The 12517-nt window shown below is 40.2% G+C and overlaps 1 protein-coding gene across 1 annotated transcript in view; it reads left to right on the forward strand.

Moving 5' to 3' along the window:
* The window catches only part of LOC140495682 (cytokine receptor common subunit gamma-like), a 62246-nt gene that overhangs the window by 23111 nt on the left and 26618 nt on the right, over positions 1–12517 (forward strand). The window contains exon 5 of the mRNA XM_072594666.1: positions 4753–4918. Within this exon, the coding sequence (XP_072450767.1) occupies positions 4753–4918 (166 nt within the window). The remainder of the gene's footprint in view (positions 1–4752; positions 4919–12517) is intronic.

The raw sequence follows: 12517 nt of genomic DNA on the forward strand, positions 1-12517 counted from the left end.
ACCCTACACCTGTATCCCTGCATTTCCCATGGCTAATCCAACTAGCCTGCATATTCCTGGACACTATGAGCAATTTAGCATGGCCAATACACCTAACCTGCACATCTTTGGACTGTGGAAGGAAACCAGAGCACCTGGAGGAAACCCAAACAGACACAGAGAGAATGTACAAATTCTACACAGTCTCCCAAGGCTGGAATCAAATCCGGGTCCCTGGTGCTGTGAGGCAGCAGTGCAAATCACTGAGCCACCATGCAGCCTCATTTATCTCTCCCTAATTGACCTCAATAACACTTTCCATAGCCTAGAGTTACTGATAGTTCATGATCCAATCAATAATCTAATGGAAGTAAGGAACTTGAGAATAATCTTGGTGTTTGGGTATTTGGAGATATCTAGGTGATCTATAAAGCATTGATAGTGACTGCTTTGAGGACCGCTGCAAAGGGGGCTTGAGGGATTTTGATACACTTAAGGTGTATCAACTCATATGGGAAGAAATTACCCAACTGAATAGAGATGACACAAGCGTGGATCAGGTGAAATTGACAAGCTGTTTATTACAAGCAATATCGCTGGAAGAGAAATTGACTACACTGACACAGAAACTGACAGTCTGTACAGGTAGACCAAGGGTTCTCTTCCTCAAGCAGTGAGCACAGGCAGTTTTATAGGGGTACAGTTATGTGGTGTGAATTATAGTACAATCAAGAGTAAAACTCAATCAATGGGAGGACAATCAGCCATCCGGTAACAACAATCAGTCAGTGATTGAATTAGGAGATTCCAATCCTCCGTGAGAGTAGGTGCTAATATTTCTCATCCTGGCATCAATGGGTTTCCATTGTGGTGAGTCCGCAAGTGAGGTATCTAGGTGCCTTTCAGTCTGTGCATCCTTTACGGAGTTCCAGTATGTGTGAGGAGTGAGGCTGCCCTTAGGGCTTCGGGAGCAGTTGTGTTTACTGAGGGCGAGGAAGTCTATTGTCAGGTTGTTTTGGAAAGTGTATTCCTCAATCTGGAAGTGGCTTGAGTCATCTCCTGTTTGCTGCCTAGTGTCTTAGTTCACCTGTTTGGTCAAGGCTGAGGCATTCTGGGTAGTTTCTGTTGTGGCTTAGGCAGACATGGTTCCTGATGTTCTTTGTGTCCATGGTGTGGGTGGACAGGGAAGTGGATTTTCTCTCACAGGGACCTAGAATTGTTCAAGCAGCAATGAATTGGGCTGTTCCTTTACCTGGCCACACCATCTCTGGTCATGCCACACCATCTCTAACTGATTGATATTTGGCATTTCTAGAGTGCCACATTTCACATGCTACATGCTCCCACCTGTTGTAATTTTGGGAGCAGCCCTTGTCATTGTGGGAGAATAGGGTAAGATATCCATCAGGCTACCAGTTTTGGTGACTAAGATTTTTACCTCCAACAAAGAATCTGTCCAGTAAAGATTCCTCACCATCCCACCCCTTTTCAGGGGCATGCCCGAAGACTATTTGCAGAGAATTTTGGGCCAAGATGTCCTCAGCAAATCATCATGTTGGTAAGCCTCTCCTACAATCCTCAAAAGGAGGAGAAACAGAAAAGTGAGGATCTATCACTTACATCAATCAGAGTCTCAAGCTGAACAAGTAGAATGTGTAGAATTGCTCCTGTATGAAACTTAAACCATTGATTCCCCAGAAATAAAAAGATGTCTTGTGCAGGGTTAGAAGTCTTTAATGCAACCCACTTAGCTACTTTCAAACGTCTACTGAGGTTTAATCAGTAGAAAGCCAATGGATTCCTGATGTTGCTCCATTCTGATGCCAGATTTAGTCTAGTTCAGTCAAAACTAATGCAATGTTGATGGCTTTAGTCAGAAGACTGACCATAGGAGGGACCCCACACCCTGAACAGCTGAGTGGGTCTTTGGCCCAAGTCAAAAGCAGCATTCCAACCCTAATTGCCTATGACATTCTGACTAAAATTCAGTTGCGCGTCATGGATACAACTATGAATGAGATTTAAACCAAGTCTGGACAGGTCGAAACTGGTGTGGCTTCATCCTTGCCATCTAACTCAGAAAGCTTCAGCTGATTAACACAAACAGAAGCAGACTGCACCATTGCCAGAAGGCCTAACATTCAGCAACCCAGAGCCAATGACGAGGGTGTCCAAATAGGCACAGAAACTGTTGAGGTGCTGGAAGAGGATCAGCAAGAGGATGGAGTCCTCTATCAGCTGGTTCATGGTAAGGAGAGAATGTTGAAGCAACTCATCCTTCCTGACAGCCTCAAGTGTTGGTATTGGTTCATAATCAAGCAAGACACTAAGTGACAGAAAAGCCTACTGCCCTGACCAGTCTGTGACATTTTTGGTCCAGAATACCTGACATTGATGACTACATTCGTAATGTGAGAGCTGAGCTTTGGCCAAAGTCAGGAAGCAACTTCACCCCAACCTAGGATCCTTGGTAAGCAAGAGACCTTTAGAGGTATTGCAGTAGATTTTGTAGTCCTTCCCCTCAGCAGTAATGGAATCGAGCGTGTTGTTGTACTCCTGGATGTCGTCAGCAAGTTCATGCAGGCTATTCCCACCCTTGACCAAAATACTTCAATTTATCCAGCATGTTAGTACCTGAAGGCTTGTCTGTTTCAGTGTTCTATGTCAGATTCACAGTGAGAGCAAGAGCTTTGCAAGGTCCGTGGCATTGCCAGGAGCTGCACCACTCAATATCATCCTGAGGGTAACGGATGATTCAGACAAATTCTGTATGACCATTTGTGAACCTGGCCTAATAAGAGTAAACCAATGTGGTCTGAGAGCCTTTTGGAGATGGTTTTGGCCTATAATAGCACCCCTCATTCCTCCATAGGCTATTCTCCACAGTATCTCTTCTTCAGGCATGGCTACATCCTGACTATGGACTATCTCCTTGGTCTCCCCATGCCTTCTAATGGGGATGGCCAGAACAATGAGTGGGTAGCTGAGCATTACATAAGGCTAAGCCTGGCATCTGAGATAACATCTAACATCTATTTGAGATAACTGAAAGAGAAGCACGGAGAAGAGAAGCATTGATCAATTGAAAGGCTAACAGAACACATCGTCAGCACAAGGTTATTCTTCTGAAGTTGCAATATCAGTGCTTGGAATAAGATACAGATATCTGGGATGCTAAACTTCAAGGAGTCACCAAATGGCTTGACACAGGTAGCGACATCAATGTTGTTGAACTGATAGTTGGGACAGTCTCAGAAAATGATTCACAGAGAGAAGGGAGTTGCTTGGGGTCAGACGTCTGGTGAATGATTTGAAAACAAATTAATTGTGGAACCTCAAATGTCGTTTTACGATAATTTGAATGAAATGGAGGGAGATAGTGATGAGGACTCCTGGACAGACCTGTGTGTTGTGAATTAAGAGGGTACATTCAGTGTGGGGAGGCCTACTCTGTCCCTCAAAAATGGAATGAAGTGACCTTTCAGGAGGCTTAAACTGAAGTAACAAATGCTGCAGATCCTGCAAATCCTGGAAGACTTGACCAACCTAGATCCCAATGTGGGTGATCTACCATAGAGCCTAGAGCCATTAGCAATACAAAGAAGAGTTTGAGCAGGCTCTTGTGAGCAAATACTGCATATCACCAGAACCCTTACAGATTGTTCAGGTCGGTGATGCAGGAAGAAATTGTTGCCAATAATATAGACACAAACATTCAAGCAATATGTTACAATTGAATCTGCCGATCACCAAACTGCTTCATAAATTATCTGTATGTGCAGTGTGTACTCATTGGGATGGCATGGCTCAAACAGGGAAGTGTATAATGGAACCTCCAGCAGCAGGTGGCAATGGTGAGGGAGGGAACCAAGCAGGGCACTGGAGCTGTCAAACAGACCCTCTTGGGGGAAGGAGGCTTCATAGGAAAATCAGTCCACCAGAGAAAGCATTTCCTTAAACAGATGCAACTACTAGTTTTGTTCCTTCTAAATACTTCTTTCCTTGCTTAAATCCCTTAATTTGTGTAATGACCTGATTCCAGTGGAATAAAGAATCCCTGTTTCAAAATGTTTTTGTCATCCTATATTCAGATCTAATATTACAATGTAAGACATGACCCAGGTACATTCTGTTCACAAAAAGCAGGAAATATTCAATCTGGCTAATTACTGGCCCACCAGCGTCTCTTGATCATCAGCAAAGTGATGGATGGAATTGTTGACAATGCTAACTAATGTTTCTTATACAGCAATAGCCTGCTCACTGACACTGCCTGTAAGTTGCATCCAATTCATTACAGCCTTAGTCTAGACATGAAGAAAACAGCTGAACTCATGAGGTAATGTGAGAACGGCTGATCTTGACAACGAAGCAACATTTAATGAGTATGACATCAAAGAGTGAATATGAAATAATAAATACAATATACCTAAGCCTAATGAATATTTAGTTGGTCACTGCATACATTTGCACTTTCGGTCTCAGTAAAACATGGACATCGAAAGAAAAATCTGATTGAAATTGACTTTTGAATTGTTGTTTTCTTATTTGTCCATGAAGTTTCAACTCAGGAGATCTTGGATTGTCCCTTCCTCCTTGTATATAAACAGCAGGTTACCAAAAATCTGAGAAAATGGCGATCTGGAATGAGTTCCTTATCAATCAGTGTAAATAGCATGGAGCTTGGAGACACATTGTTTACCTATGAAATGAGATTTTAATATTTTCTTCAGTCTGATTACAATGCTGCTTTTTCTGGATTTGTTCATCTAGGTACAAGTCATCACTGCACAAACAAAATATGTTTTGTCAAGTGTAAATCCAAAGAAATTCTACACCTTTCAAGTTCGAAGTAAGATTAACCAGTATTGTGCAAATACTAAGCTATGGAGTGAGTGGAGCCCAGCTATTCAGTGGGGAAAGGATCCCGTCCAGCCAGGTAAATTAAATATGCTGACAATGTAATAGATTAGACATCTGAAAAACAACATTCAAATAACATCCAAATGGAAGTAAAAATCAGCAGGGGTATAAAACCAGTTGCTGTTGAAACATTTTGCTTTATTTCCAAAATCAGAAATGTCCTGGGGAGAAGGCAGCTGGGAAAATGAAACATGTTCAGTATGACCTATGTAATTTAACCTTCTTGCTCATTGATAATTAGATCCTTCTTTTTCATCCTGGGATAGGAATTGTGTAAAGTGACCTACCACAAAAATACATAGCATTCTTCAGTATTCCCACAGACAATGTGAAGTATCAATGGGATGAGGCAATCCAGTATCTGAAGTAGCTATTTTCCAGGAAATAGGATTATTGAATTTTTAACGTTTTACTTTCAGGCAAATCGATCCAGTGATTCAGGAAATGCATTGCCCCTGAAACAAACATACCAGCTTAACTAACTAAGGTAGAAAAACGAGCAAATAATTCACAAGATAGAACCTGTGCTGCATTTGGGTCTTGCAATATATTCTCATGAAAGGGCTAGGGAAGGGAACAGGGACTGGTGTTGGATGAATGGTGTTTCTGGTTAGGAGTGTCACCTTTATTGCTGGTGTTGATACTTTAAGACATGTCCTCAACATGGTTGAGTACAGTTTTATCAAAATTACAAATGGTATCCTCTGTTACTGTGGCAAATGTGATACCTTCTTGAACTTCTCATCCAGTGGGGCCTTTCACAAACAGACTGTAACAATCTGAGTGGAAATAGACTATCAATGTTCCACGTTCGTCATTTGACTTTAATATCCAAGACATTCTAGGACTACAACATGTTTTCAAAAAGACATTGACAAACTAAAATGTCCGCTGTGATCACCTAACAATCACAATGAAATGTTCAAAACCAGCTACCTCAGAATTACCATTTTTAATCAGTAGGCACTGAAACGTAATGAAGCATCAAAGCATTCTTCTGTTTTATTCACATTTCTGTAATAACTTCTCATGTTGGAGGTGAAAGGTCACCTATGGAATGATCAGCTTGAGAAAGACAATTGATAGTCACTTGGAATACACAACGACCAGTATTTTGGCAGCTTGATTTGAGCAATGAATTAAAGAGCTAAAGGTGTGTATTATATATTGTTATAATTTGGGAATTTGGATGTTTGAAATGGATGTGACACATTTATTTGCTTCCTGCAGGTGCCACCAAAGAGTCATGTGCAAAAAGAAAACTGACATCATGAATTAGTGATGGGAAACAACACCTAATCTCAATTATGACACTGCAGGAAAAGTTGCTTAATTTTTGTAAATTTTGAGATCACAAGAAAGGGGGGGATGGATGGTCTTTGTCATCCTGGAGTGTCCTGAGGGGAAGCCATCCATCTCCTTTATTTTGTAAAGGTATCTCTGTACATTTTGAGACCATGGGATTTCCTTCTGTCTGGAGCAAGGATGTGCCAGATCTGTGGGGGTGCTCTGAGTGCCCGATTTCTCTGGCTTTCTTCCTCACCCAGCTGTGGAGATGTGTCAATGATGCACTCACCATATTGTGCTCTCAAACCCAATCATAGAATCATACAGCGTGGAAACAGACCTTTCGTTCCAACTAGTCCAAATTGATCATGTTTCCAAGCTAAATTGTCCCAATTGCCTCCTTTTGGCCCATATGCCTCCAAACCTTTCCTATTCATGCAATTATCCAAATTACTTTTACATGTTGTAATTGTACCTGCATCCATCATTCCCTCTGGAAGTTCATTCCACACATGAACCACTCTGTGTAAAAATGTTGCCTCTCATCCCTGTTTAAAACTTTCTCCTCTCATCTTAAACATATGCCCCCTAGTGTTGAACTCCTCCACCTTAGGGTAAAGATCCTTGTCATTTCACCCTATCAATGCTCCCGGGGAGAAAGTCTTTGAGTTAGTGGGAGGGACAGCTGAAAGCTCTGCCAGCACATCCTCTCAGGCTTCAGTGACTTCTCCCTCAGAGGTTGGGGTGGAACTAAATTTATTCTTTCATTGGATGAGGGTATTACAGGCAAGGCCAGCAATTGTTACCCATATCTGATTGCCTGAGAGCTGACAGGCTTTCTAGGCCATTTCAGAGGGCAGTTAAGAGTCAATCACACTGCTGTTTATCTGCAGTGACAGACTAGACAAAGGCAACAGATGATTTTCCTTAAATGGCATTAGTGAACCAGATGTGTTTTTATAACTATCAAATTTCAATTCCAGATTTCATGAACTGCATTTAAATGCCATCAACAGCATTGGTGGGATTTGAACCCATCCACCTCAATACATTAACCTGGGCACCTGGATTGTTAATCTAATAACATTATTATGACACCACAGTCCCCCCCATTTCAGGGTCTTAGGCACTGGCTTCCTTATGGCTAATGGCTGCTAGTTGTCTCTAATGTCTGATAAGAGAAAAATGGGTTTTAGTTGTGTAAAAGATTAAAGCATGCTTGTTGTCTAAACATAGTATGTAAAGTGCTCAATAAATCCTGAAACCTTGAGCAGATAACAAGGTCAAAGCTTGGAATTTTGTTACTGGAGACTAAGCATTAGTATTATTTGAAAAGAAGCCCAAAGAACTCAGATGCTACTAATCAGAATCACAAACAGGAATTATTGGAAAAACTCAGTAGGTCTAATAGCATCTGTGGAGAGAAAACAGAGTTAACATTTTGGGTCCAGTGACAGCTCTTCAGAACTCAGTACTGTTACCTGTCTTTGGGGAATTGTAAAGTTCACCAGACATTATCAAATAAAAAAAACCCTGAAGAGTTATGTGACGAGTATGCCAAACATGAGAAAAAAAATGTAGGTCTGTAATGGTAATATGTTAAAGTGAGAGTGTGACAGGGAAGATAGTCAGAACAGAAGTGTATTTACAGTGGTAAGAGAAATAGGAAGGGAAATATAATTGTTATATGATTTGAAAATGAATCAGAAATTGAAAATTCAAAATTTGACCCTTCAGTGGTCAGATTAGACATAATGGAACTACTTAGAAACGTTAAATGGAATATTAGGTATCTCTCAGAAACTATTGAAGGACTTATGAAAGACATCACAGATTTATAAATCAATTCGTATGAACAGGCCAGGAGAAACCACTTTGGCTTTACATGATGTTAATGTGGGTATGTTACCCATAAAGCAACATCCTTATAGACTCTGCCTAGACAGGGTAGCTCAAGTCAGCGACCGAAATTAAGTTCATGATGGAGAATGACATTGTTGAATTGAGTCAAAGTAGCTAAAGCTCTCCTATTGTGTTGATGCTGACACCAGATGGAACAAAGATCATACATCAATGATCACAAAGTTATTGTAGTAGCAAAAGCAGATTTGTATTTGAATCCACGATTTCAAGATTGTATTGAGAGAATTGGACAAACATAATTAGTTATGAAAATTGACTTGTTAAAAGGCTATTGGAAGATGCCTTTGACTAGCACAACCAAAGAAATATCAGCTTTTCTCATAGCACTTGCACCACATCAAACTAAAGCCATGCCATTTGGACTGAAAAGTGCACCAGCAATTTTTCATATTTAATAAGCACGGCCATCAAAAGATTACCTAATACTTGTTGCAGACATCAGTGTTCTGGTTGTATGGGCCAAACTTGAGAGAACCTTTACATAACTTGAATAAGCTGTTTAATCAGTTACAAAGAGCCAATTTGATCATAAATTTGGCTAAAAGTGAATTTGACAAGAGCAGCAAAAAATAGGACTATATTGGATTTTCCCATGCCTTAGTGAAAATTCTGTGATATATTGAAATTTGCAGAGATTTTTGATTTGTTCATAGGATGTGACCATCACTAGATAGGCCAACATTTACTACCTAGAGGGCAGTTAGAAATCAATCATATTACATGGGTCTGGAGCCATAAATAGGCCAGACCAGATGAGAATTGCAGATTTCGTTCCTTAAGAGGCAGTAGGGAACCAATTGGCTTTTTATGACAATAGCTGCTATTGCTCTAGCTTTCTATTGTCACTTTTTAAAAATTAAGTTCAAATTTGACTAGTGAATTTGAATCCATGTCTTCAGGTCTTTCAGCTGGGTTCTGAATTACTAGTCCAGTGACATTACCACAATGCCACCATCTTCCCCATTGCATGTGCATTCCAAATTTCACACTCTTATGGCTCCTTTGACAAGTTTATTCAAGGAAGGCAAGAATTTTGAATGGACAAAAGAATGATAGATAACTTTATAAAAATTTTAAAGCTGAGCCTACTGCAATAGTTTTACTAGCGTATAATTATTAAAAGGTTGGTAATGCCAGTGACATTAGCATTGGTGTATTGGTATAACAGGAGAATACGATAGGATTTAAATGACCAGTTTGGTTTTTTTCCCAAGAAAATTAACTGAGTGTCAACAGAAATATTCAATTGTGAGAAAAGAGTCTCTGATTTTAGTATAAACACTGCAACATTTTGAAGAGCACATATTCAACAATTCTCTGTTGACTGTGATTTACGTAGACCACAACTCTTCAGTGTCTTTTTCAGAGATTCCATGACAATGAAACTGTTTTATTGGAGTTTAATGCAACCATACAGGTTGTTAACTGTAAATATGAATGTTGCTAATAATAAAATATATTGTGATCAAAATACCTTATTTTTCAAAAGGGAAGCGTGATGAAGCTTTGTAATGTAATATTATTATTTATAAACTTGGATTCAAAAAATGGGGGGAAATGGATTTTAGTTTTCAGTTCTGTGAAGGTGACATTTGTTTAAGATAGTGTTGTGCATTCACTTGGAACACTGAACTTACCAAGAAATCACATGATTTTGCAAAATGATTCAACAATGTACCTGTTGAGATAATTCCTGTATATTGATGACATCAGGTTTTATGATCCACAGAAAAGATACATGTTCAGAAGCCACAATCAGGTTTTCAGTTTAGAAGAACATGACGAGAGGTAGGACAAGTTTAGTTTGTAGAAGTCTTCAGGCTGGAAAGGAGCCTTTGGATGTTTTAGCAGCCCAAAAAGAAAGGCTGAGAACGGTCCTGGGTTTGTCTTAAGGATAATTGAGAACATTAAGTTGGTTACCCGTATTGCGTATGAGTGGAAGAGATAGATAATTACATTGAGTGAATGTATAGAAACTCACTGAAAGGAAACATTTGCAACTTCATCAGGTGAGTAAGAAATTCAAAAGTCAAGATAGTCCATAGTGAGTGAGTGTCTGTGAAGGATTTTGTTGGGGAAAAGTGATGAATGGTTATTTTTAATGTTTATGATGAAAATGAATAATGACTTGAAAGTCGTCATCTACATACATGTATAACTTTTCCAATGTGCTGAAACGGACCCAAAATTGGGATTCCTGCCCTTAAGCACAGAACCTCCCATATCAATGCGGGCAGGAGTAGAGTTGTTTTGGGCTTCACAACTGCTCAACTTCCGGAGGTGGCTCACAATTTAAACAGCAATTTTGGTATTCTGACTCTATGGAACCCAGAGTGCTTAGGACAGAGCAGCTCAGAGTGGGTATCTTCTCAGCACATTTCCTTTGGATAGACAGTGTACCCCTCTTATGGATATGGTCCCAGACAACTTGGGGGTGGGGTTTAGGTCACAAATATCCTTTGGAAGATCAGGTATGGTTTGTGGGTAGCTTTTCAGGTACCCATTGCAATTGTTAACTGTCGAAAATATTGTGCACAAAGGGTGCATAACTGTTTGGAACTGTTAAACTTTTAAAGCATTTGTCAAATTTATCAATAAATTTCAAGAAATATGAAGATCTATCAAAGTGTGAAAACATGTCAAGAACTGTTAAGAAATGTAAAGGTATCTCAACCCTGTCATGATCTGTCAAGAAGTGTCAAAGCTGTCAAGATGTGAAGAAAAGTTTCTATGAATGAATATATTTTTCTCAACAAGATGTAGTCAGAAACATAAAACATAAGTCATTGAACTTTCCTTTTTTCTCATTGTGCATAGATACTTGTGAATAACAGGTGAGTAAACATAGTAGATGAATGGGAAAGGATGGTGGGTGAACATGGATCAGCTCTGGGAGAGTTTGAGGGTGTCAAGGGATGGGCTGAAAACATGCTTATTTTGGATTTTTTTTTAAAAACAGTGCTGGAGGACCAAAAGACATTTTCTGCCCAGCCCAGTTTCACAACTGGCAGCTTCCTCAGTTCTTCCCAGATCCTCTGTCCCAATGTTTAATCCAGCCCTTGCTCCCAGACTGAAAATGGAGAGAGTGTGGGGGTATTTTAAATAAAAACCTGGAAGAACTGCAGATTCTGTAAATCTCAAACAAAAAATGGAAGTTGCTGGAAAAGCTCTGCAAGTCTGGCAGCATCTGTGAAGAGAAATTAGAGTTAACATTTCATATCTGGTGGTCTTTCCTCAGAACCATTCTGAGGAAGGGTCATTGGATCCGAAACATCAACTTTGATTTCTCTTCATAGATGCTGCCAGATCTGCTGAACTTTTCCAGCAACTTCTGTTTTTGTTTCTGGCCATTTTTGAAGATTGTTTTGCACAGCTGGGAACTCTCAATCTCCCGCTTCTGCTCACTCAATCTAGGAGAGAAAATCAGGGCCTAGATGGAATAGAATTTAGTCCATACAGTGGGGAAATGGGTCATTTGGCCTAAAAACTCCACACCAACCCTCTGACAGGCATCCTATCCTATCCCTGCACCTCCCATGGCTAATCCACCTCACTTACACATCCCTCGACACTACAGGCAATTTAGCACAGGTAATCCACCTAACCTGCACATCTTTGGACAATGAGAGGAAACCCATGCAGACAAGGGTAGAATTGAACCCAGATCCCTGGCACCGTGAGGCAACAGTGCTAATTACTGAGCTATTGTACCATCCCATGGTCATTAATTTATATCAAGAAGTGTGGAGTTCTTAACACCAACCTGTAGGGAACCATATTTTAAACCTTCCTTCAGCCAGTGTAACTCACCTTTACCAGCTCTTTCCTGCCACTCAGTCAGTTAGTTATCCATGTTGTTATTATCTCTTTTATGCCATCAGTTCTAACTTTGCTCACAAGACTGTTATGTATCAAATGCCTTTTGCAAGTCTATTTACACCAACTATACTATCATCATCAAGCCTTTCCATTATCTCAAGAAAGTTAGTGAAACACAATTTTCTCTTAATAAATCCATGGCTGAATTTCCTTCTTGAATTTGCCCAAGTGACTATTCATTTGTCTTGAGTTATACTTGCTTAAAGTTTGCATACTGCCAAGCTTAGTGTCTGGCCTGTAGTTGCTAGGTTTATTCTTAAATGAGTTATTGAACAAGGGTGTAATACAGTAGTTCCACACCACCATCCCCCCCCCCACCCCTCCCCCACCCCCGTACCTGCGGGAGATACATTCCAGGAGCTACCGCGGAAGGCCATAACTGCAAATAGGTGTGAACCCGTTAATTTAAATATGAAACGTACCTTCCCAGCAGTCCCCTGGTCCATGGTTCTGGAATGTTCCCTTTTATATGTTCGAGCTGCAGTAAACTGCAGGTAACTTAAACCACGGCAACCAGACTCGTGGA

This window comes from Chiloscyllium punctatum, chromosome 25, assembly GCF_047496795.1.
Source record: "Chiloscyllium punctatum isolate Juve2018m chromosome 25, sChiPun1.3, whole genome shotgun sequence".
In the NCBI taxonomy this organism is placed as follows: domain Eukaryota; kingdom Metazoa; phylum Chordata; class Chondrichthyes; order Orectolobiformes; family Hemiscylliidae; genus Chiloscyllium; species Chiloscyllium punctatum.